The sequence below is a fragment of the Centroberyx gerrardi genome, chromosome 5 (assembly GCF_048128805.1).
Source record: "Centroberyx gerrardi isolate f3 chromosome 5, fCenGer3.hap1.cur.20231027, whole genome shotgun sequence".
Lineage (NCBI taxonomy): Eukaryota > Metazoa > Chordata > Actinopteri > Beryciformes > Berycidae > Centroberyx > Centroberyx gerrardi.
Window position 1 is genome coordinate 27,181,899 of NC_136001.1, and position 27,341 is coordinate 27,209,239.

General features: G+C 43.3%; 2 protein-coding genes across 2 annotated transcripts; one reads left to right on the plus strand and one right to left on the minus strand.

The window, feature by feature from the left end:
- Positions 1 to 4,665, plus strand: glrx (glutaredoxin (thioltransferase)). Its single transcript, XM_071918821.2, has 3 exons — positions 1 to 318; positions 1,148 to 1,279; positions 4,147 to 4,665. The coding sequence occupies exons 1-2, from the start codon at positions 112 to 114 to the stop codon at positions 1,259 to 1,261; spliced, it is 321 nt and encodes a 106-aa protein (XP_071774922.1). The 5' UTR covers positions 1 to 111; the 3' UTR covers positions 1,262 to 1,279; positions 4,147 to 4,665.
- On the minus strand, positions 4,151 to 25,646 carry rhobtb3 (Rho related BTB domain containing 3). Its single transcript, XM_071918820.2, has 12 exons — positions 25,479 to 25,646; positions 24,218 to 24,410; positions 21,786 to 21,943; positions 21,161 to 21,269; positions 17,614 to 17,809; positions 17,260 to 17,426; positions 12,711 to 12,820; positions 11,077 to 11,182; positions 9,448 to 9,621; positions 6,153 to 6,319; positions 5,694 to 5,790; positions 4,151 to 4,285 (listed from the first exon to the last, which is right to left on the minus strand). Exons 1-12 carry the CDS (start codon positions 25,644 to 25,646, stop codon positions 4,167 to 4,169), a joined length of 1,764 nt encoding a protein of 587 aa, XP_071774921.1. The 3' UTR covers positions 4,151 to 4,166.
- Positions 25,647 to 27,341: the final 1,695 nt, after the last annotated feature.

The window sequence follows — 27,341 nt, forward strand, 5'->3', positions numbered from 1 at the left end:
GCAACGTCTCACTCGTTCATCCAATTCATCCGTTGTTCCGTTAGTGGCGAGTTTTATCACTTTTTTCTTCTATTTCCTGACCGCTTGAGCTGACCTAAACCCCGACGGAAAATGGCGCAGGAATTTGTGGAGACTAAAATTAGAGGAGACAAAGTGGTGGTGTTCATGAAGCCGACGTGCTCGTACTGCATCATGGCCAAAGAGGTTTTGTCAAAATACAAATTCAAGCCTGGACATCTAGAGTGTATTGATATAAGTGGACGCAGCGACATGGGCAGCATGCAAGACTATTTCTTGGAAATTACTGGGGCCCGAACGGTAAGTCCCTGATTTTTACTGGCTTGACTGCAAGTTGCTACGGCTGGTGTTTTCATTTTGCTGTGGCTGAGCTACGAATAACGTCAAATAACCATAAACCGCTTGAAGGCTGTAAAGCAAGAGTCTCAAAGGAACAAAGAAGCAACATGAGTAGGCCTATGAGTCTTGTGCATCCTTACCAAGGGTGTACAAGGAAAAAGAGCTATGGTAATCCTAACGATAAGAGCAGTCACTATAGGAATATTAGTGATACCATAGGAGATTTAAAAATACCATAAATTACGATAAGGTCACTAATAAACCCACTATTGTGCACCACAGAAAAAAATAAATGAGACTATGGGAATATATGTTTTCGTTAGGGCATCTACATTTTCTCTGATATTTCTTACTGCACTTAGTTACATCACGAACAGTCGAGTTAAAAGCTGCATAACGTCACATTTTGTTGCAATATTTTCTAATTGTTAGTTTTCCTTCATCACAATGACTCATCAATTCATGAATGATGATGTGATCCAAAGTTTAGCATCCTGTCATTCATCAGAGTCAACGCTGAGATGAGCAACTGCGCCTGCGCAGCTGCGAGTCTCACTTTGGTGGACTTTGTTATAGCAAATATTAAGTTAACATGTTTTTAATGAGATTAAGATTAATAACAAAACTTTAAAAAATAATGATCTAATCAGGGTTAGGAGCTATGGAGGCAGTTTTCTCATTGCCTGTGTGTGGGGGGGTGTTGTCATGGAAAATCTGTGCCTGCATATTTACCATATGTGTCCTATATGTCTTGTATTGATGTGGACATAAATATTTGATTTGATTGTAGGTCCCACGGGTGTTCATTGGTGAGGAGTGTGTGGGAGGCGGCAGCGACGTGGCGGAGCTGGATCAGAATGGCAAACTGGAGGCCATGCTGCAGTCCATTGGAGCGCTGCAGTGACCCGCTCCAGGCCTCCAGGTAGACTGACACAGTCACAAACACACATGTACATTTCCAAGTAGTGTGCACATTGTCGCCTCTTCCCTTACCACGTTATACACACAAACACACTGCACCCACGCACAGGCCAGAAAGAGAGGACAGAGTGCGAGTGTCTGGCTGTGGAAGGAAGGAAGGAAAAACAAGAGGGAATGAGTTTGGAAAGGCAGGCGAGAAGAGGAGGGAAGTTTTGCCTCTCAGAAGACCCAAGGCTGGTGATTAAGTGCATAAATTAGTAACTGTAAGCTCTCATTAGTGTATAAATAAATAAATGAAAGGAAATGAGATGCCGGAGGTGGTGCTCAAAGAGATGAAAGAACTTATTGCTTGGTGGCAAAGACAGGAATAAAATCTGCTTTACATTGTGTTACACACTGAAGCAAATGGATGTAAAAACAGTCCTATTTGACCGGTAGGAGAAACAACTTTTGGGGAAAAAATCAATTCAGTGCAAACAAAACACACACACTAGAGTGCAGACATGAATTGAGTTTGCAGCATGTTCCTTCTAAAACATGTCTTTATTGAGGGCCAGAGTTCATAGTAACTACAGTCTGTACAGCACTGGCCCAGTGGCCTCTGTGGAGCCACATCTATGTCCCCACATGCTGGGTGTGGATGCAGTACTGGGGAGCACTTTGTTTCACTGTCCTGTTTCAGCTGCTATTTACTGATCGATTTTCTTTTATAAGAGTACATTAGGATTTATCTGCTAATACTGTCCCTGGTGGCTCACTAATTCAGAATAGATGATAATGTCAGTTTAGTGTAGCTAGTTAATCTAGAGGATTCACTTAGCTTGGGACTGGGCAACAAGACATTATGTCAACAAGATCAGGATTTCATACTGGACACACACCTTGATATCGTAGAGCAGCAGCACTCCATTGTCATTATGGCTCAACACACAAAGCCAAATACGTACGTACAGGCGCGCATGTTGACTATTAATCACTGTCGATGACCAATTGAATACAAAAATATCTGTAAATTGTGATCATTGCTCTTTCTTAGCATTAATTTTAGTGAAGGTTTATATTTTGCACTGCCCTAACGTACTCTGAACATTTTTTTAAATCAACATTTCTTGCCAAATATTATTTAGCCATATGAAGTAAATACCAGTGAAACAGAGAACTGTAAAATAAAGTCTGGCCCAGTTGTCTCTACTCCAAACGTTAAAAAAACCCATAAATGTCCACGTACAGTACAGTTTACAAAAATAGTCGCAGCACCAGTAAATCATAATCTCATGATGACCAAAAAACTCCAAAACAAAAGAAACCAAAACCAAAAAAAACACCTGTATATCCAGCCAGAGGCATTGTGGTTTTCAGTGTCCCAACTAATGTTCATGGTATAAGTCTGGTGGTTCCTCTCAAATCTCTGTACACCTTCTGTACACCAAAATGCTACTAAAGGCTGTGCCTTTGTGTGTGTGAGAGAGAGAGAGAGAGATACCTTTTAAGGTTTTATTATTGCAAATAGATACGGGTCGGAGTCAGCATCACTTCAACTCATCCCACTAGGGAAATAAAGTGAAATTCCAGCTCACAGGTTATAAATGAAACTAAAAATACATCTTGTTTGATTTTTCTCTGGATTTGGTGTAAGAAGCACTCAATTTTAATACAGGCTATGTATATTTTAATTTCAAGCCATTTCCTGAATGAAATTGACATGGCCTCATTTGACCAAGACCAAAATGTATTCAGTCTTGCATGGTAATAAATCACATTCTGGCCCCTAGACACTTATTGATGTTGAATTATAGATCTGAAAGAATCTAATAAGTGTGTGCAAAAGAACTGTAATTAAATCTGTCCTGCTCGTATGCTAAATTGAGTTTCTGTCATATTACATATGAAAACGAGCATGACTGTGCTACCAGCAGCGTTACCAATTGCGATCCACTGAGCCTTGATTGCTCTGCTGTCTGGGTTTAATGTTGGTGACCGCTCGGCTGAAACACCGCTGAAGAGTTATTTCAACTTAACGAATGAGTACGCTACATTTGTACCCCTTTACATTTTTAAGATGTAACATGACACACATTCATGGGCTAAGGTTTGATTTGAGACGGTGTAATTCGGTGTCCAGCATGGATAAGATACACAGACATCCCCAGGTGTCGAGTACAGAAGACAATACTTTAGCACGGTTTCCTTTTAATGCAGTTCTGCTTGTACAACCTGATATCTCATATCTGTTAAAGTTAGTCAGGTTTGAAAAAGTCTTCTGGACTCCAATGATCGTGGTCTGCTTTCCAACAGATACAGGCCATTTGCTAAATCGGTATTCCTACTAGAGATAGTTGAAACCCACCATTTTGTGTCAATGTTGATCTTCGCTGAAATCCACCATTTTGTGTCTGCCATTAGAAACATAATCTTCCACAGTCAGAGCTTCTGGCCAATGGCCAGCCAGTCATTTTAAATTCACATTGTTTTTTTTAGGAATCAGTCATTTTGTATTGCCCATGATGGAATAGTCATCAGGCCAAGGACGCACAGTTATTCCATTCTGTTGCTCTCCTCAGGGGGAAAAGAGGAGCGTCACAGTGGTGTATGTCACCGCTTGTCGACACTGTCTCGTTGGTCGAGGCCTCTGTGACCTTTTCCTCTCCCACATTGTCCCTCAGAGTCCGGCTCTTAAGCCACAGAGCTTCACTATCCTCCAAGCCTTCAACCAGCATCCATTTGGAGTCAGCCAGCCAGCACGGCAGTCTCTAACAACTCTCTCCTGTTTCTTTCCCCTCCTTCCCACATGTTGTTGTCCAATCTCACCCTTCGCCATCCCTTTCCCCCTGGATTCCCTCCTCTGCCCTCCTCCCATGTTTTCCACAGGGTTTGGCTTCCAGGCAGGGTCACATAACTATGCAGCGGGACTTGCGTAGTTTGCGTCGCCGCTGCTGGTATTCGCTGAGCTCCTGCAGGTAGCCTCTGGACGGCCAGCGCAGCCTCTCCACCTGCTCACGCTCCTCTTCTGGAACACACACACACACACACCAACACAAGTACATGTAATAACAGTAATCTATTGCAAACACAACTGTAGGATGTTTTGCTGATGAAATGATTGCAGCAATATTTACCGAACACTCGCATGCACACACACACACACACACACACACACCGTATCTCCTTTAATCGTTGCCATGAACACAGCCAACGAGTCTTATGACAAGCTTGACACTATTTTGTTTACACCGACAAGGACCCGAAGACCAATGGTGATTATGTGCTGTCTACTTAGTTTAGCCTTTCACTTCGCTTGTGCCTTTCAGTACCCGTCCATTTGACCTTAAACAAGTCTCTTGTGTGTGTGTGCGTGACTAATGATGACAATAAAACATGCTAATGCTACTAACCAGAGCAATGTTGCTATTAATCATTTTAATTAGCCTGTCCTTACTATTGTCTTTATCTGCTTTTAACGTGGCATACTAAATGCATAAGGCTATAAAAGATGAGATAACGATTGGTTGTGTTGTATGTAACACGAGCATTCAAACATAAAATTTAAGGAGGCATTACTCTGAAGGGCTGCCTGGCCCGACTCCTCTGTTAGACGGATGAGTAGCGCGCACAGCGAGCACAGAGCCCCACTTATCTTCAGCCTCTTAAAGATTTCTTTATATCAGACAGGGGCTATCGACTGATCTGACCGGGTGAGTACTGCAGCTGCTTACACATAAATTCTGCTTTGTGCTCAGACATTGTGCAAGAAATACTGCAGCACTGTGCTGTACAGTAATTTCATACAGTCTGTTATGGCAGTATAGCATGAAATACAGAAGGTTTCACAGGGGTCTAAGACCATTTGACTCTCACAATTCCTTTAAAACTTCAAAATCAACATTTTGTGGGGACTCCATTGGCAGAATTAGTCACTGTTTTAAAGCTCACTTTGTATTTTCAAATATGCACAGAGAGAGAAGATGGTTACCATAGTGTTTCCCTTCATTTCTCCGCTGATAGGGAGACGCCCTGATTACCGCTGTATATTTTGCACGCTGTTTGGTTGTGCTATGTAGGCCATTTGACATCTCATGAGAACAAGCCCTGCATTCACAACACTTCCCTGAGACAGTGAGCCAAACTTACTCATACTGTGTCAAAAAAGCAAGGCGGACCCTAACTCAGCTCAGTACTCCAACTCTAAATGCATTTTTAACTAAAAGCCTGGAGGCACTCTAACTGAACGATTTTCAAATGAAATCTGAGGCACTTTCAAAATCTAAGTTGTAATGAGCAATTTAATTTTGCTATCAATTTATCTAGAACACAGCAATGTTCGTGTGCACAGCCATCAATTGAGAGGGTACTTGGCCAAAAGGGCAATGTATTTCAAGGTCTTTGGCATGAAAGAGTTGGAAAATTCAAGCACTGACCTGAGAGTTCCAGGAAGTCAGGTTTGTGACTGAAGATCAGGTAGTTGTTGGCGATAAAGTGGAGGAGCCAGACATACAGCTGCTCTGCGTTGTGGCACTGAGGATCAATTTGAACAGAGACATATATCACATAGCGGTGAGTAGGTGATTCACTACTGAATTACAACCTCCAAAGAATCCCCATCTATCATTTGCAGATAAAAGACTAGGGCAATTGCAAGTGAAAAGCTTAAGCTTGGTATAAAAAAAATATTGTATAGGGTGTTCTTGTGAAAAATAGCTGGAATTTTCTATATACAGTACAATCCTAAATTTTTATGGCTGAAGGAACTGTCATCCCCATGAAGTGGTAATAGATTTACACAGACAGCAGGCGCTCTCCCACAGCTCTGTTTGTGTCCTCAGATCACCTCTGTCGCTCTCTCTTGCCCTCACACTCAAATTCAAAGTTGCACTGACCTTTGCTCGCCGGAGTAGTCGAACCACGCTGATACCCGTTGATGCCAGCTCTCTACTGGGCATGCTCTGAAGGTAAGCGCACACACAGACCTCACACAGGTGCTGCAGTCGTTTCACCTGGTACATCTCGGCACAGACCAGCACCGCCATCGCCTGCAGCACACTAGCTGGACACACACACACACAGCACAGTCTGGTACATGCAGTATAGCATGCACTATTTGGTGGATACATTTATCCGAAGCTTACTATGAGTACATACATTTTAGCATGGGTACCTCCAGTGGGAATCAAACCACTAACCCTGGCAGTGCTGGTGCCATGCTTATTCTATCAGAGGCTCGGGCAAAAATGCTCCCTAAAGTTCATAAAATGCCTCTGACTTATTGGAGCAAAAAAATGGAAAAGAAGCACAGCAGAATTGCCACATAAAAGCTTAAAACAACCCTTTAACTAGAAGGGCACTCGGAGAGCGCAGACCTCCGCCAAGGTTCGTGTTATTATTGCTTGTTCGTGAGTCGGATCCGGATCCACTCCAAAATTTAATGGGTTCTTCCTTGGCCCATGCTACACCCTTCCACGAAGTTTCATGAAAATCGGGCCAGTAGTTTTTTCATAATCCTGCTAACAGATAAACAAACAGACAAACAAACGGCACCGAAAACATAAGCTCCTAGGCGGAGGTAACAATAAAGGCATTTCCATTCCACACATGACTAAAAAGGTGGAAACCTCCAACCTCCAATTCTCCAACTTGCTGTTACACCCCTATAAATTTTACATTACACTGATTTTTTGACACTACCTCCGTAGGATTTGGAATCAAGTCTTCATTAGTTTCATTGTTATGGCTAAAAAGAAAACCCCATAATCATCTAATGGTGGAAGTCCCAGATCACCACCAAAATCTAATCAATTGTTCCTTGGCCTAAGCCTTATCTATCCACCAGATTTAATGGAAATCCTTTCATAGGTTTTTGCGATATCCTGCCGACAGACAGACAAACAAAACAAAAACAACCTCCTTGGCAGAGGTAATAACATATGTTCAAACATAAGGAGTCATCAAAGGTGGCGCTGCGGGTGCTTCTGAAGAGAGCTCAGGTGCCGTTTATTTAAAGGCTCACAAATACACAAACGCAGTTGTCAAATAAACCCGACTATGACAGTAAATAATTTCCCATCGCTTGCTCTGAGTTGTCAAATGACATCTCTACACGCACACACTTTCCCACACGCACAAGCTTTCCGACATCCATACACACAGGCTTCAAACAAATGCCATCAATCATATTATATAACGGTGTCACAATGTCAAACCAAATGGCTCCCGATCTTCCCCGGTTTCTGCCATTCATGCTGGGGCTGTCAGTCAAGAGCAGCCCTCCGCCTCCTTCACTTCCCCCTCTGAGCGCTGCGCGACTGATTCTGTACCTGCTGCTCTGATCCACCGTCAGCCCAGCATCACTCACATAGGAGGCTCGTACATTTTGGCTGCACTGTGATCTGAATAGAAACCAGAGCGTTTCTATGTTCTCTACTATCGTATGAATACAATATTTCTCTCTGTGTACTGATGCAGCTCCTCCACTGATGCGATGCCAGCGGTTGCTGTTGCTTCTGGAGGAGTTACCTTGCTTTGACCTTCAGTGCTGAGCTCTTACATAACGCTGCAGCCTCTGGGGCTATGTGGTGGCTTTATTTTCCTGTTGTTGTGGCTCAAAGTGAAGCTATATTTCTGGACACAGTGTGTTGTGCAATAAGCCTGCGTCAGTTTTAACAGAACCCCCTCCCCGGTCCCATGAGGCGAGCAGGGTCTTAAGGGTTGTTTGTGAAAATGATTTCAGATAGAACTGTTTTTCCTGATTGCTTGAAGCCATGTATGGGTTGATATGAGATCATTACCTTTCAAACCCTTTTACATCTAACTATCACATGCTACAGAATTAGGGGATTAGTTCTGGTGTATGGGCTCTGTAACCTCTTACCTCTGAGTTATTCTATTTTGGTAAACACGACAAAAAAAAAAATCCCCTCATTCACTGAACATTTACATTGTCTGGTTTCAGCGTCAATGTATAGTAATACTGAGAAGGTGGATGACAGCCAATGTTGTGCATAACTCATTTTGTAACTGTAAATTACAGTTGTAATATTACTTTAGTTAATTAGTTATTAAATAACACATTATTTAAATTTATTTCAACATTTAGTTAGTGCTATCTGTAGTTATCTGTAATTGTAAAGCTGCAATTCAAGAGGGATAGTAGCTGTGATATCATCATGCTTACTGTCATGAAAACAAACACACACACACACACACACACACACACACACACTACTTTGAGTAAACTGGGGGGGAACAAAGAAGATGCTTTGTCATTTAAGGGTGTAAAGTAAGTAATTCAAATAAGCATGTGCTGCTCACTGCCCCAAACAGAGAGCAATATTACAACTAATTACTTTGATATGCAATGGACGGTGTGATAGATGGTGGCAGCTAAATAAAAAACAAAAACAACATGTCTGGGGCCATGATTTGGCACCACTAATGGCAGATGAAGCAGCGATGCCATGGGTTGATTTTGCCATCACTAAATCTAATTTAATTTGAGCTCAGTGCTGTTCTCCACACGCCTCCTGAGACTGACATTGGCAGCATGTCTCAGTCACACAGATGGTTGATGGGACTTGTCATCTGCTCTTTTGTTTTAGAAGGGCCTTTATAGGCTGTGTTTAGTGGGAGAGGCATGGAGGACAGCGCTTCCTCTCTCAAGTGTTTGACTGCCGATTTGGGATTGGCTCTTATTTCTGTGGTATACAAATGGGGTGAAGGATTCAGTGGGAGAAAATCTTCACAGCAGAGGACTGCTGTCATTGCATAAAAGACAGTGTCATCTTGTTGGTTTAAAGCGACTTTAATCTCAGTCATAAATTTCAACCAAGCCAGCCACCTTCTATTTTGTTTTGTTGTCCCTTATTAAACCAAGCAAAGAACATATTTTTATTTACAGCAGCAGCCTAGGGGAGTAGTTACTGGGGGTGGATGAATAACACACACAACTGAGGGCTGCCCAGTGCAATCAATCTTCTATTGTTGGCCACTGTACAAAATCCACTGGAGGGTTTAACGGGTTCAGAGCCATGATAGAGGTCACTTACACCATAGCTGTTTACTCACTATATTTAGACCCCCCCCATTTGCTCGTGGTTCTAGGTATCATCTGGTCATCAATCTTAGTGTATAGTGTAGTAGCGGCGGGCACAGTGGTGTAGTTGTGTGTAGTAAACCCACCAGGACAGCAGGTGTCAGTGTAGAGGTACTCCAGGAAAGAGAGAAAGGTGTCTGAGGAGACTCCGTGGATGGGCACCACCCGGCTCCGCGCCTCCGCGTACTTTCCACTGAACATGGCCGCCATGACGTCACAGCGCGCCACCAGCACCGCCCGGTGGGCCGGCAACACACTCCCTGGAAAACACACACACACACGCGAAATTAATATTAACGCGTATAGAATTTCCGAGTGGCGACGGGGAAAGTCCCAACGAGGTGGGAGATGACAATACCTGAGAATGTAAACTATATGTTGTTTAAATCACAGTTTGCCAATTAATTGATGCATTGAATCTTGAACCTTAATAACAGAATACACTACATCTTAAAATTGAAAACGTCACATTGTCACGATGAAACGGCATTTTAAGAACATCTTGCTTCCTTAATGTGATGTATTTCCTGTTCAAACAGGATATTGGAACGGGACATAATGTGGGGAGGGGGGGGTTTACCCAATGATATCTCACTGGGTAAACCAATGAGATATCAGTTAGGGAGAGAAACCCAGTTTTATTTAATGAGAGAGGCAGAGGGATGGAACTGTTCAAAACTCTGTGATGGTTTTAATCCTTGGAATTTTATGTCCTTTTTTTTGTCATTTTTTTGGCATAAATTGTCAAATAGGTGCATGGTGTGATACTTAGAATGAACTAAAAAGGCGAAGTGACTTTAAATACATCCTAAAACGTTAAAGATGCCTAACACGTACAAATGGCGAATGAATTCTCAAATCACAGTAGACAGTCAAATATTCAGACAAATATTCCTACTATCTCTAACATTTCTCTTTTGCTTCACCAGACGAGTCCTGAAACGAAACATAATTCTATTTGGCTTGTTATGAGTGATGGCTTGTCATCGCGGGCCATTTAAATTACCGGGAAACAAATGACATGTGAGGCCTGGGCATAAATCCTGACATAATCATGACATGATAAGTGCCATTAACAGACAATGACGGCTCGCTGCACAGTCCAATGTCAAACCAGGGTCAAAAAAGAACAGAAATGCACAAAATAATCTGATGAAATTTTCTAAATGACCTCCAAGAACTAGAATTATAATTCTGAGGACAAGAAAAACTCTGTGCACTCGCTGCGAGACAAATATTGATTGAGAGGGGCTTTCGGGCATTCTTACTGGCTTTCTCAATCTGATCCTTTAATAGAGAAACGGCTGAAAGTAATTCAAGGAAAAGCTTTTGGCGATCCATGGATACAAGATGAAACATAACAGGGAAGGAAGCCTGTAGCCAGGAACATTTTATCTTATTTTACTGAAGTACTGCTACATGCTCAGAAGAAAACCCCTTTCCTCACTCCCTGTAGATTTACATCCATTGTAGATATGTCAGGTCACATCCATGTAGCCCCAAGAACCACCGAGCAAACTGCCTGCACCTCCAAATGGACCGCCTAATTAAGGCCCGGGACCGAGAGCATCATTTAATCAAGGCTAATAAAATGTGACCTCCCTCTGCTGTGTGTGTGTGCGTGTGATTGCACATGCACATGTGTGTGTGTGTGTGTATGTGAGTGTGTGTGTGTGTGTGTGTATGTGTGTATAACAGATTGGCATGCACTTAACCTTGCACCATGAAGATGACGTCAGAGTACAGAGGAGAATTAAAGAGGTTGACCAGAGTCTGAGGGCCGAGCTGAGCTGCCCGCGCACTCGGGGTATCCCTGGGGCCCTGCACACACACACACACACACACACACACACACACAGAATAGGAGAGACAGACGGACAGGACAGAAAGGAAGACAAAAAGAGAAACGCATCCATCCACAGAAACAGACGCACGGGGTTAAGGTTCCACCGCTGGCTGTCAGGTACTTAACTAGCACACTTGCCATTCTGTGCGTCCATCCCACCTCCACTGTGGAATACAAATGGCCTGTCTGCCAGCCTTGCTTAGCGCTAGCCAAATCTACTTAAGCTGCATTGCCAAGACAGCCACGATGGAACTGGCTAATACTGAAAACAGACCGGGAGCCAGGCGGTCATCCAAAGCCATCTCTATTGCTAACTCATTTGTGCCCATTATAAGCCAGTCAAAGAATACGTAATGCAAAATACATGAATACTGCACAGCATATGAAAGCGGTAGTGTGTGAATGGTTGTGTGCCTACGTGTGTGTGTGTGTGTGTGTGTGTGTGCACATTTCTGAAGTCCATAAATGTGTGTCGTCACTGCATCCTATTACCATTACTTGACCTTTCTCTGTCAATTGAAGCACAAAGAACTCCATATTCTTGCATTGCTCTGTTGGCTCAGTGCAGCTGAGGGAGGGTTCAGTAAACACAGCGACGAAGACAGAATCTTCAGCAAACACTAACAGGACCAAGCCTCTTTCATTTTGTAAAATGACTCGAATGCATACAGAAACTACATTTCAACTGGTCTCACAGAGTGGGATAATCTGGCGATGGGGGACCAGATCCGAGTCATGACAGGATGTTAGGGTGTCTCTTCGTGTTAAGGTGGTGTGTCGGTGTGTCGGTGTGTCAGCTCCTCTCAGCACCGCCTCAGGTGGAAGACCTAGTTCTATCCAGATGGCTTGGTATACCATGCCTGGTGCCAAAGGCTTGTCAGAAATAGCTGTGTCATACCTCCTGATCTGTGTGTGGCCTGCACATGTAACCAACCCCCATGTTTTCTAGTAAGACACACAGTACATTACAGTAGTACGACAATGCATTTCATAACATAACATTGTATTTCAAGACTGACATCCATTGAAGTCCTTACAGGTATTGCATTTTGCTTCTTTGAGATTTTTCTTGTTTGTGTTGTGTTAATTCTCTCAGTAACTGAGAGGTGATTAGGGGCAATTATTATGTAATTATGCTAACTATAGCCACATTATTATTGTGCGGTTTTCTAAACGAGGTCTTGGTAATTATTGGATTGTGTTTGCAATGGTTTTAACTAGCAAAACACAGTTATACCTTCAAAAGCAAGGACTGGCATAATTACATTCATCATTCATTCATTATTGCTCACAATAGAACAGATATTTAACCTCTTTCCTTGGGAAGGCTGAGTTAGCTTAGGCCACAAGATAGGCTGATCTCAAACATGATGATGCAATTTTCATGAAATTCATAGATATTAGCAGCTGAACTGAGCAAGGTGAAATCTTGTAATTTCAACACTTGTCAGAGGGAATGATTTTGAACACCATGTTGCGTGTTTCTGTTTTTAAGGACCTCACCTTGTCTCTGCCCATGAAGGACCGTATGCGTTCCATAAGCTGAGCCACGGCCAGCGAGTTTTTCAGCTTCTCTTCCAGGGCCTCCTGGAGGTGCTCCCACTCCCACGCTCCTGCAAAACATCCACAAACACACAGACTCTGCAGACCTACAATAGCACAGTTTACAGAGACAGGGAGGCAAACTCTTCTCAAATAGCTGGCACGGTGCTCTGACTACCCACACACCTAGCGCTGAACATTCAGGGCCTGGTTTTCTAAAAGTATCATTGTTCTAAAATTTGTCTGCTCGCTGCTTCCAACAAAACGTATATAATCTATGGTGGTTATGGGTGGGACGCCCAGTTCAGATTCCCTACAAAGTCAAAAACACTGACTCAAAAGCCTTTTGAGTCAGTTAGTAATTAGTATGACATTATTATGGATTATTATGGTCAGTTTTAATTTTTTTTTATACTTTAACGTTGTACAAGTTAGCTCCCTTAATTCCCTTAATCCCTTACATATCAACAGTATTCACAAATACATTCATATTTGATAAGCACTCTACAGAGGTAATTTTCCATTTCATTTCACAATGAAATGAAAAATGACTTTTTCATCTTGTTAGCCAATTCTCCACATCATAACGTACACCTATTTAACAATAAATGCCAAAAATTTACAAAATATGTATTTTCATATCAAAATCCCATTACTTTTACTTCCTGGAAAACAGTGTATTCCAACCAATAATAACATTATATATTTGAACAACCTGATTTTCAACAAAATGCGATCAGTGGCGTCAAAGATATTGTAAAGACAATTAAACAAACACTGTGGTACCCCCTTTACACCAATCAGTGTAATTATGAAAATACCAGAACAGCGCACTGACAAGCATCATTCCACGAAGTTTTGGCAAAATCCAATGACATCCCAGATATTGTGCATGACGAATGGATTGACCGGGGTCGATCGGTCGATCGGTCCCTCCCGTGATTTCATCATGGGGGACAATAACCAGCAGCACTGAAATACATCAGAGGAACTTGTCTAACTATTAATCCCATCTAATACATACATAAGAAAAAGTAAAGCTCTTTGCCCTGCATTATCATAGTATTATGATTAGTGGGGGTAAAAGGGAGAAGACATCTAGGCTACATTTATTTACTTCAATGGGCGCACTCCTTTAAATAACCCAGTGCAGCCCTGCAGCTCGATGGGGGTGGAGTACTCTGTCTCATCAGGCCGTAAACAGACCGTTGAGGGAAGAAGGGAGGTAGAGCTCACGATTGGGCAGGATTTAGCTCATCATCAGTTCATAATGACTGTATTTCAGCTGATAGAGGGATTACTTCAACACATGGTGCAGGGTAATGACACCGCATGGTGCAGACACCTCAGGCAGGGATAAGAGATTAGCTCAGTAACTGTGGTGAGCTTTTTGCTGACATGCAAGCATCAAAAAACGCAGAACTGGATTATGAACTTGCAGATGATTTTATAGGTGGGATGCAATGGAACTGAATAGAATGGGATGGAATGAATATGACTGAAAAGTTCAAACAATTTCTAGATAATCTCACAAATAGGTTCTCGTGTTGCTGTAATTCTCCTTCTCACACACACACACACACAGTGCCTCACATGTGCACTATGACATACACACAGACATGCGTGCACACACATGTACCAAACATGCATATACACACAATAGTAACCCAGTGACAAACTCAATGATTCAGTGGCACAGTATACAAAGAGACACAGTCGCACAGTGTTAGCATCACACAAGCAAAGTCACGGCTTCTATGATTGTCGCCACACACTCAAGTGACAAACACCTCTAGCATGGAGTTATGACACGAGGGTAACGCACTGTTTACAAAGAGGCATGATACCATTGTGGCAATTCTGTGCTGTGAAGCCAAAATTTTGAAATGAATGGAACTGAATGAATTGTCAGCTGATGATGTTATCCCATCTTTAGTATAACAAAGTACAGCCTGTTGTAGGCTTACAGCAAATGAACAACAAACATTGGCACACTATGCTCAGAATGTTTCCGCGGGCGAAAAAAGGAACACATTCACATCTGATAAAGCCCAATTCAGGAAAATACACTAACACAGAAATACACATTCAAAGTAAGCTGCTTTAAACATTCAAATAAATCCACCATATTCAAGGCTAACATTAGTCATTCTTCACACAAGACTAAACATCGTCTCCCTGCAGTGTTTTATGGAGACGTGGCATTCATCTTCTGCTCAGCACACACACACATTTCCCTCTCCACAACTGTCTCGAAAATACTCTCTCTCTCTCACACACACACATACATACACATACAAAGAGTATGCTCTAGAGTTCAACTCTCACCACCCAAACACTGTCACGTTATCTCACAGAAATGTAAGCAGCACCTTGCTCTCCTCTTCTTCATCACCCCGCCCCCTCTCTCACTCTCACGTCCCTCCCTCTTTTTCTCCTTACTCGCTATTTTTCCACTCCTTACTTTCCCATCTTTCTCCTCTCTCGCTCTCACGGGAAAATACGCACACAGGCGCACGAATATGCAGGCGCGTATGTGGCAAATGGCACTCTGCACTCTCCGTCTTTCAACCCCACGTTTTCTTATTCTTATTCATACAATCACTCACACAGAGACTCGCAGCCTAACCCTATAATCTTCTTCTCTTCTCTACACATCTTTCATCTTTGTGTGTGTGTGTGTGTGTGTGTGTGTGTGTGTGTGTGCATGCACACAAACACAACCACACACACACACACACACAGAGCTTATAGTGTGATCTTTCACTCTGGGGCCCCATTCAAAGCTGTGTGTGTGTGTATGTCTTGGTATGTGTTTATGTGTGTCTATGCTTGTGTGTTTGTGTGTCTGTCTCTATGTATGTGTGTATGTTTGCCTGTGTGTGTGCACATGTATGTTCACTCATTGACTGTTGCTCACATACTGTATATAAGAGGCAGTCGGCCATGAATCAGATGTTACCACAGCACTCCTCCTGCCATAAAGACTGCTGCACAAAGCGCGGCCTGTAATGAAGAGCTGGCATGCACAAACCCTCCAATCTAGCATGCAGCATAGCACGGCACTGCAGATTCTGGAGCCACAGACTGAGATTTTCATTACAACATTAACGTCATAGAGAATATCACTAGGATATTTAACAGAGCTTCATATGAGGCAAAAACACACAACTGGAAAACATTTTGGATATAAGTGAAATGTGCTATAATAGACATTTAGAATGGCTGCAAATGTGGCTGTATATTTTATGGCTGTGTGTAATTATGTGTAAATGCTTGTGTAAAGTCTGTGCCTGTACACAAGTATCCTCGTTAAGGGAATGAAATATATGATACCATTTATTTTATTTGACAGTTTTACCAGAGCTCCTCATTCGTTGATGTAAAAATGAAGCCACTGTAACAGGCTACAAACCCAAATTCTATCAACAAACCTCAGCGGCCATCAAAATGATATTATATTAATTCCAAAACCTCCAACGACATTCCTCAGTACAGAGCCAATGCAGCTAACTGATGTCCATAATATTTACTACAACTGTGCCGGGTGAAACTAAATCAACAGGAATGGTCTGAGACATCTAAGTGCAATTATGGGTTAGCAAAATAATATTCTAACCATTACGCAATGACTGACCCAGTCGCAGATTAAAATACTATGGTCACTTACTGTCAAGCACTTTTAGATTTGATTGATTTCTATTCCTCAGCATAATGGAACCTTGGACTAGACCCAAAAGCAGACAAATTGCCTTCCACTGGCATGCCACGTAAGATTAATTGACACATCTAAATTATTGGAAATAGAGTAAATACTTGTGGGGAATGGAATTCCCATTCTATGAATGTCAGTCCAGTTCTCCTGTTACGTGGCATTTAAGCCTCAGCTGCAGCATACAGAGCGTTTCTAGGGTGGTAACAACTGGTGGGAAGCATTCAAGGCTAAATCACTGGCCTTGACATTAGTAACACAAAAAACCCTCACTGAACCCATCACTGCCTGAGACTATTTAAACATGTCATTGATTCATAAATCACAATAGCAAGTTGTTGTCACCCAGAAATCATTTAATGTGGTGTCAGTAACCTCTGCACTCCTCGGACGTAAATTTTTTCCTTGGTAAAAAAAAAAAAATTTGGCAGGTTCAACCGGCGTTGGTGAGTCCAGCTTTCTCTGGATGGAGTGCTCTCTCGCTGCTGTTTAGGAGACAGTTTTGTACTTTGTCTCAGAAGTTTCTACTCTGCATTTCCTGTGCGCTGAGAAGAGAACCTGCTAATGACCATACCTACATCAGAATTTCCATTTGGGCAATTTCATTTGGGTGAATCTACGGGATCTCAATTAGGGGGGATTGGACGCTCTTCTCTGGCTCATAAGTGCAGCATTAAATGTAGACATTATTTGATAAGGTTAAAGTACATAGCTTTCACTTTAAATTACACAGAAATGATTTCAGCTGCAGTGTGTCTAAGTTGTATCCATGTATGCTGTGTCTGACTGGTAGTTTACCTCTGTAAAGGAACATCAGCGTCTCCCACAAGCACAGACACAGGAGGGGGTCCTTCACCACCAGACGAGAGAGGCGTCCGGCCAGGTGCCCGTCTGGCCGTGGCATGTCGTCAATAATACCCCCGTCCCAGGTGGAGAGCAGCGAATGGGGGCCTCCGTCCCGCTCTCTGCAAACACACCGCGACTGGGGACGTTCCCTGTGCAGCCAGAGATCAAATTCACCACAACATTTTTCACAGTTACACTGAAAAGTGGGGTGGGGTGGGGTGGGGGTACAGGAAGAGCGACAGACTACAGATGGTGAAACAGCGAGCTAAGCTCTGTCCTGTGAACTAGCTGGATCTGTGTCACTACCTGGTCTTGGGCCCCAGAAGCAGCTGTCTGAAGTACGGACTGACGGCACACAGCACGGCCGCGTGCGCCCAGCCCAGCTCCTTCCCAGAGTCCCCGGCGTAGAAAGCCACGTCGGCGAACTGCACGCCACGCTCCAGCAGCCACTGCATGTCCTGGGAAAAGCTAGACTCCTCCACTCGGATGGGGGGAAGACGTGCTGAACGGATGGAGGGAGAGGTAGCATGGAGGGTGGAGATGAGGTGAGGGAATGTGTGTGTGTGTGTGTATAGGGGGGAGAGAAAGGTAAAGCACAGGTGTAATTCTTGAACAATCAGAGTCGAAATACAGACAACTTGCCTCTTATTCCAATAATTAAAGGAAAAATCCACCCTTGGATACTCTTACACTGTAATTGTTGTCATTTACTTTTTTGGTGTACCCACTTTCCCCTCAACCTGACTCGTTTACTTCTACTTCTTCCTACATTTCCCAGCCTGCAGAGAAGGGGGTTCTCTATGCTGTACACATGTAGGTGGAGAGAGCAATAGCTGAGAAAAAGTGAGTGAAGAAAGAACAATGCCGTGGTGCCCGGTTGCTCAAATTAGAAAAAAGCTGCTGAAGATGGAGTTGTACTTCACACGCTACCAAAGACAGATCTGCAAAGATGCACACTGTGGCTGCACTGCATTCTGGTCTATTGAAGCTACTGTCAGTGGAGAAATTGGTCTCTCTGCCTCTTCTATGATGGATTTCTCCCTGCATGATTGTTGAACGTCGGTACAAAATTGTGAGGATAGAAAGAAGCCCTTGCTCTTTGATTCTGGGGGACTGACACCAAAACTTGATGTTGTTAAAGTTTTTTAAGGTGGATGTTTCCTTTAAGGTGAAGGTTGGAAAAACAATCACAGAGGAATGATTAGCTGTGGAATGAGTGAGATAGTGAAAAGAAAAGATTGATGAGAAAAAAAAACAGAGTTGGAAAGCAGAGAATCAGCCAGTCTGGAGCAGTGACCTGGGAACAAAGGGTGACGAGAAAGACAGCGTTTAAAAAAAAAGCAAGAAAGTGAAGGAGGGGGCGAGGGGGGTGGGACTACGTAAATCATTGTCCTATTATATTCCTATTCATGCTTAACACACACCGCGCCTCTGTGGACCTCATCACTTTTTTATGGCCACTCAGATTTGGCCCTGCAAACAGAGCTCTGTCTGAATCAGTGCACTTCATATTTAATGCAAGCTACACCATAACTAGAGTTAAGTAGGGTTGGACAGGCACCAACAGATCCAACCCACGCATGCTGCCTTGTTGGCAGGGCTTTACGCTGTCAGTCATTGCATCAGAATTCGACAGATATAGCAGCTAAGTGGTCAGATCAATATTTAACATTTTATTTATAGTTCACCAGCTTAGTCTGTGTTACATATTTGTAGATGTTTTACTTCTTAAAAATGTATTTTGCATGGAGAAACACTGAATTTGACCATTCAATCAGTCAAAGTCAAAGTGAGTAGCAGTAGTTTAAAAGTTAGAGAAGCAGGTCTCTGAAGGGTCAAATTCCTAGACCGGTTAAGAAAAGTTGATGAGTTAAAGTTAAAGTTAATGAGTAAGCCTCTCGTCCCTCAACAACTATCATTGAGACGCCTTGGAACCAGGCCCGGATTAACACAGTCTGGTGCCCTAGGGTGACCTCACTTGAAGTGCCCCCCTCCTTCCACTTTACACGCAAAAAAGTTTAATTTACTATGGCAATAAAGATCATAAATGTACATTAACTTAAACTATACAGGCTCAACACACATACTACAGACAAATATAAGACAATGTACTAACCAATAAATTACTTTACACCATAGATTGACTACAAATGCCATTTTAGGCTTTACACACAGAGCTATACTGTATCAAATTTGAATGCAACTCACATCAAAGACATCATGTTAAAAATCATTGTTTCCAACATAAATTTTCAAAGGCCTGAATGAAGACTAAATGCCAAACCATTACAGAGCATGACTAAAAAAATCATAAAACAAAAAAGAAAAAAAAAATCATTACAGACATCTAATGCAACTTCAGCACCACGGACAAGGCCCCACATACCACCAAATAAAGCAAGCTCAATGACTGCAGCAAGCAGTCAGTTCAGGTGAGGTGATGTGACAGTGGGAGCTGCAGAAGGTGAGAGGAGCAGCACATTCAGGGATGGACTGGGACGTTAGTCCAGACCAGCCCACCGCAATCGGCCGGACACCAACCATCCTTGCTGGTGATTTCACAACACAACCTGTCAGCTCCGCGGCTCAGATTTAACTGTGCCTGTCATTTGATGTGAGTTTGTTTAACGTGGCCCAGCTTCCCGGTTGGGTGGAGTTTGCGTTTGTAAGTACTGTGATTGGCCCGAAGGTCCAAACGCCGCCCAGCCGGCAAACTTGGTGTAAAAACTAACCAAATCAGTTGTTTAAGCCACCAAAACTTGTATAGCAAGCGGTACTGCTCCGTATTTATTTTTTCAGAACCGGAACGCGCGTTCCGTCGTCAGATTGACACCCTCTCTCTCTGTTTAGAGTAGATAGAGGCCCACCGGGAAGTCTCCCGGTAGTCCGATGGCCATTCCATCCCTGAATGTATTTCAATGCGTAGGCTATTAGAAATTATGGTTGCTATAAGCATCACAAACCGCGCATCCAGTTCAAAGAGAAAACCTTTCCACAAGCATCAACTCGACCAGTTCGTTCTTCACTCTTTTAAGTTGTGAAAAACATCTCTCACCCTTACAGTTAGTAACAGGCAGGTTAAGAAAAGCCACGATTCTTTCTCTTTATATTCTTTTTTAGTATCAAAGGTTAATTTTGGCCGTGTATGCATTCCCGCCAGAAAGTAATATATAAAGAAAATATGACGAAACTTTTAAAGATATAATTGTGGTTTGAATGCTGTGATGCCCCCCGGCAAGACAAATTGGCTGGTGCTCCGGGCACTCGCCCGATGCCATGGATAATCCGGCCCAGTTTGGAACAAATCACTAAACCCTCAATTGTTCCTGCGGTTGGTGCAGAAAAGAGCTCAGCCAAAACCTTTCCTTGTATAAATAAAGGTTTAAAAAACTGATTCAAACCTTATGCAATAAAAGTAATCTACCTCATCTTCTACCTCGTCTGTCATCTTTGGTTTTCATACTGTTACAGTTGCTGAGCTACATACCGGTATCTAAGACAAAGTTTCCATATCTAAGATCTAAGACAAAGCTTCCATTTTGGAACAGAAAATATTGATCAGGATAAATCCTTTTTGTTCAGCTCTTTTCACAGCTCTGCAAGCTCAAGAAGCAATAATCCCCTTGATCCATTTGTTCCAACTCACTATTCTCTATGCACAGATTTTCTTTGTCAAGAAAGAAACAAGTTAAGTCAACAATATGTTCATAATTATTAACATTAGATTTTGACAACAAATATGCAGAAAAAAATCGAAATATTCTGTTTATAGACACAGCTAGGCCACAAATAGATGGCACTTACGTAAAATAAAGACAGTATTAGGTATTCGATAACATTGTATTCCTCTGACCTGGTTGTTCTAAGTGAGGGGGACGGGGTTCGTTCAGCTTATTCCCCCGCCTCTTCTCTGGCCTCTCTTTGGCTTTCTGTTTCAGACACTGAATCATGAAGTACTCCAGCTGAAGAATACACAGATACACATATATTAGTTCAAACACAAGGTACAAACATAGTGTTGTTACATCACCATCTCTTCACTTTGGCAGCAAATTCCTCAGTTGACTAAAATGACCACCTGTCCTTGTCTCCTCCACTACACACCTACCTGAAAATGCTAGAGTTAATCTAGTCTAATGGACAGGAAGAGCAGCCCAAATTAAAAATTTATATCACAGCTGTTTGTTGTGATTTCAGTATTAATATCACATATGTGCAAAAAGCATTTTTTTTCCAGGAATTAAGAGGAGAATGCTGATTTTTCTCAAGGGCTCTGGGGTCAAAAAACTCACTCAACACTTCAATGACCATAAAAAAATTCAATTCAAGTCAGATATACACCAACATTTTAGGTAAGTGTTTCTTCCACCAGAGCAGCAAAAAGCAACAGCAAATAGCCTGAGGCAGCAAGTGACACCAATGTAGTCATTATCTTTCGATTGTGACGCTTTATTGCCTGGTGTGACACCATCACTTACCACGCTGCCAAAGTAGCGACCCACGAAGACGTGGTTGAGAGAGGGCAGCTCTAGGTAGGTGGCCCCCAGGTCCCGGGACAGCTGCAGACCCTCACTGTGAGGCACACAGCTGCTCCAGTCGGACGCACACAGGGGGCAGGTACAGGGGGGGCCCTCGTCTGAGCAGAGAGGTGCGTTAATGTTAGAGACATGAGAATTAAACTCCACATGAAATAATTGAAATTGTATATAGGCTATATAATTGAATTAAATAAAGAGAGAGTGCTAGTATAGCTAGGGTATATGAGAAGCGATAGGTGAGGTATTCATAGTACAGTATATGCCATTTGGGGGATGCGTTTATCCACAGTGCCTTACTGAACCATGACAGCATGCATTTTTAGTATGGGTGACCCTAGTATGAATTGAGCACCTAACGCTGACAATGCGAGCGTCATTGACACTGGTTAAAATTAAATCAACCGACATACATATTTTCAAGCACAATTATTCCAGTTGATCCAAACCTACTGTAGGTCAAAACGTATTTTGCAAATAATTCTTAGTGTTTGTTTGAAGCTGCTCGGAGCACTGCGTAGGACAAAACAATAAGTGCTGAAAAAGTTTTGAAAATCAATTTGTGTGATGTGTACACCCCACCCAACTGATGCTCTCCATAAGTTAAAACAACCACTAAGAATTATGAACTAATATCATCTGACCCCCGAGTCTGATCCCTACATTTTCACAGAGTTCAAATAGACGAAAACAACAAGAACACTGGCAAAAACAATGAAACGTCTGATAGCAAACAACGCACCAAAATAAGGTTAGTATCATCTAATTAAGCAATATCTGCAATGGCATGTGGACTGTCTAAGAACACCCATACTGTCGCTTCTGTGCATGGGGAAACAAAGAGACACAATGAGAAGGGAAAATTAGAGGGATTAGCATGGAGGAGAAAAGGGCCAAGGAAGGACTGCACAAAGGAGGGGAGAGCCAGGGAGAGCTAGGAAGAAAAAGAGAATGAGTGGGGCGTACAGCTAAGTGCTGAGGCATTTGATAAATCATACCGCTAATAAAACTACAGCCATGACACAGAGAAGGGGCTAGACACAGTGTCTGTCTGTCTGTGTGTGTGTGTGTGTGTGTGTGTCTGAGTGTGTGTGTGTGAGAGAAAGAAAGTGAAAGGGAGAGAGTGTGCGAGGATGACAGGCTGTGACTTGGCATCTCTGTGGTATGGCATGCGTGCGCGGATGTGCATGCATGCCCTTGCATAAATCCATTTGTGTGTGTGTGTGTGTGTGTGTGTGTGCCTGCGTGCAACACTGGTTTAATGGCTGCGTTAATGCACGTATGACAGCCTTCTCTGCTACAGTTGTGCCTTAGGTGGTCTAAGTCGAGCAGCAGGAAGTACTCAAGAGCTCAACCGTCATTCTCTGCAGTCATGGGGGGATAGTTTGAAAATGCTCACAGCTACAAACAAAAACACAAACAAAGGATCTGGTCTAAAGCTACCCACTCTCTCTCTCTCTCTCTCTCTCTCTCTCTCTCTCTCTCTCTCTCTCTCTCTCTCTCCTGTAAAGACTTCACTTACACTATGATCATCCTGCAGTGAAGCTCTGACAGGATCTCAAAGTATCTTGAGCAGCCAAGCTAAAAATACAGCCTGGTACATGTGATGGGTTTGTTTACAGGATTAAAATTAAACAGGGGTCAAACAGAGGCAGACACATTGAGGTGTTGATGTAAGTTAATTCATGATGTGTTTAACAGCATCCACTCAGGCTAGACCAAATGCTCTACTGCCACTTAAAGGAAGAACTACTGTTATGTGTGTACGAGATCACTTTTGACCCATGTGTGTGGGGATTGTGTGTGTATGTGTGTGTATGTGTGTGTGTGTGTGTGTGTGTGTGCATGTGTGTGTATGTGCATGCACGCGTATGTGTATGAACCCTTGTCTGCTTGCAAGACTTATAATGGCCCAAAATGAACTTAGGCAAATGCTTTGCTGTGGTTTGTTTGTTACAGAGATGCATTAGAGCCGGCAGCCTGAAGGCAGCCAAGCTGAGATTTAATCATGACCATCCTCCTCATTGCTGGGAGGACAAGCTAGAGGACACAACACTCAGACAGCTATCTCACTGGCCCAACGGGAAGAACAGTATTGTCATGAAAACAAAATCAAAGATTGAGTCAACATCAAAACGTCCCTAAAATACCAGGTTATCGTGTTATACAAGTACAATGACAAAAAAGACTAAAAGATCGAGATTGACATAGAAGACACTTTGTAGTTTCCTTCAATTCAAACCCCAATATTCACATACAACAATGACATTTTGCCAAAGGAATCAACTGTCAGTTGTCAAAGCTTTGTTGCCAGATCTAAACTCACTCTGGCTTCAACAAAAACAAAGGCAAAAGTTGAACAATCATGTCCTCACCATTGAGCCGCGCTCCCACAGCGACCAGGATGACAGGCACGCCCCAATGCCTCAGCAGTGGGCGGAGTCTGGGGGCGTAGCCGTTCCTCACCTGCTGAAAGGCCAGCTTGTCGTTGACCGAATACTTAATGACCAGGATGTCCGCCTGCTCGAGAACACTCCGCACGCTGGCCCAGTCACTGTCCAGCAAGTCCTGGAGAGGCAAAAAAAACATAACAAATACATAGCACAAGGTAGCACAAGGTCTGATACACTCCAACACAACAACAACAACAACTAGAAGTGGAGAAAAGACACATGAGAAAAGGAATAAATACGGTATCTACATAAGATCTAACCTGTACCATTAACCTTAACTCTAAACAACCCTAACCCTCCTTGTCTCCCAAAGTACAAACACCTCTGCATGGATCTGAAAGTAAATTGGGAAATGGGACTTTACCCTCAAGGACCTGTGTGAAGTTAGCTTTGCTCTAAACCAACAGCAATACCTGATTCAACTCATTAGACAGAAAAAAACTTCAGTGAGCTTAGAGCAATTAGAATATGAAAAGGATAAAGAGGCATAGAACTAGACTGAGTCTGAATGTGTCCCTAACACCCCCCCGACATGGTTAGACAGCACTATAATGGGACGCATACAGAGTTGCTATGAAATCATAACAGTGGTTCATTTCAAATTCATAAGCTATTAAGAACAAAAGTTCTTTCATCAGTTTTTGTGCGTTGCATTTTAAAATAGCGTCCTCCGAAGAATAGACATTCTCATAAGGCTGCCATCAGTGCTGCAAGGCAAGCGGCCTTGGAATTTGAAATGTTGTACATCTTTCTGAGCTGTGGAAGCAGACTGAAAAGTGAAAAGTAAACAGCGGCTCAGTGACTCACACTCCTTTACAATGACAATGTTCTGACAAAAATATCCCACTTCCTTCACTGCATGCTTCGCCATCTTGGCCTGCCTTGACCTTGCTCTGCCTCTGCAAATCAAATCTGGACTAAAAAGAACAGACTCGCCGTCACACACACAGATAAAGGATGAGATCCCAAAGATGGGTGTCCAGAGAAAAGCAGAAAATATCTGGAGCCATGGCAACACCTAATGAGATGGCTTAATGGAGCTGAAATATTCTCTCTTCAAACCCTTCTATTCCTTTATCTATACATGATGTGCCTATTGGATGGAGGCGTGGACCTATGTCAGTTAGTCAAACCAGTCAAGCCATGATCTAGGCCTATCTACTGTATCTATCCAGTGTCTTACCCAGCTGGGACAATCCCGCACCACTACAGTGACATCTCCAAAGACACGTGAGGTGTACTCCATGAAGGCCGGGTTGTGCAGGCTGTTCTCCAGGTCGCGGGGGCCGACCACCGCTCCGTGACCCAGGTAACTCCACAGCAGGCCTCCCTGCAGCTGCCCCTGGCCCATGATCTCCTCCCCCGGCCCGACCCCTCCTGGGCATTCGCTGCCGAGAGCCACGATGTGGATAGACCTGCAAGACACGGCAGCAGCCAGACAAAAGCCTGGTGGGGACTCGTGGATGGAGTGGAGGATCATGGAACTACCACACAAGCAGAGGATGGTCAAAAGGTAAAGCACTGAAGGAGAGGAGGCGTACAAGTCCCTCTCTTCCCCCTGTTCCTTATTATTCATGTCTATCACGGAGACAGTGCATCACTATTATGTCACTGAGCAAAATGACTGGCAGTGGAAGCTTGGCAAGGCCCATAACGTGGTTACCTGAGTGGGCATTGTGTTTTAATCTCTGCGTAAAGGAGAGAATTAACATAAATTATTGTTGTTATTATTACTGTTCTTGTATTTACATTTATTAGCCATTCATATTCCATTGGCAATGCATTGTTTAAAGCATGCAAGCGTACCAGGGACAACGAGGAAGCCCCTTCTCTTTACATCCTTTAATGAGGTGCAGCTTGATAGCAACTTACATTGTGGTCACCGCGGTTTTTCCGCTGCTCTACGCTATGGAGCCCGTTTCCCTCACGGTGCGTTTTCACACGAGTCTGCAGTCAGACTCGGCTTTTCCGCAATGAGCCGCGGCTCCGCTCCGTCGTTAATCCCTCTCATCGGTGGCTGGCGCCCCGGGAGCCCGGCTGGAGAGTTTCGCAGTCACTCGCATTTCTCCCTCTCGTTGTTCATTCATAAAGCGAAGCCCGTTACCGTCCCGACCGACCGCAGAGACGCACCGGACAGCCCGCGGAGCGGAGTGTGTAAACAGCAGCGCTCATGGGCAGCCAATGCGCTAAAGACAAACAAGTTGTCACTCGGTGGGAAACACAATTAAGGCGACGAGAAGACGAAAGCCTCGTGCCAAAACCCTCCTTGCTCGTGCCTCGATATCCAGACCCATGGGAATGACGTCGGCATATAAAACAAAGTGTCACGGGCAAAGAAGAAGTGGATAGAGAGAGGCAGAGAGAGGACTGACGGCAACGGACTGAACCGAGAGTGATCTCGCCTGACTCAGCAGCACACACACATACAAGCAGCGCGCGCGCCCTCACACACCAGCAGCACGCCGTCGAGTGCATGCAGGAAAATTATGTTGTTGTGCCATTCACTCACACGTAGTTTCACACGTTTTTTTGTCAGTTGTCAAGGTTGTTACATTGTCATTATCACTATAAACAATTCAAGAACGACAAGGAGATGTTATTCAAGATTGACTACACGACCACAGGACACATAACACATGCTTGTTGTTGCCAGTAACTTCCCTTGACACTGGCTCAAAATGACAGAAATTGACTTCAAGCAACACGCTTGAACATACACAAAGGCTACCTGACATAATTGCCTACTGGGATTGTTACGTGCTTTGTGTCTTGCACACACAGGCGCATGGTGTGCAATGATAATGAAATGATAATGAACAACTGTTGGGAGACTAGCCTATATGCTGATAAGGCGAGAAAATCTAAAATAATTGGCTTTAGGATTGATGTCATGTAATGGGACACGGTAGTCGATATACTAATGAGATAGGCCCTCCTGGACAAACTCCAGGGCTTCCACAGCCTCCAGGACTTCTCTGAGAGGTAGAATAGTTTGAGTCGTTAAGGTTTGATCACAGCCTCTGATGTCCACTCACTACCATGAATT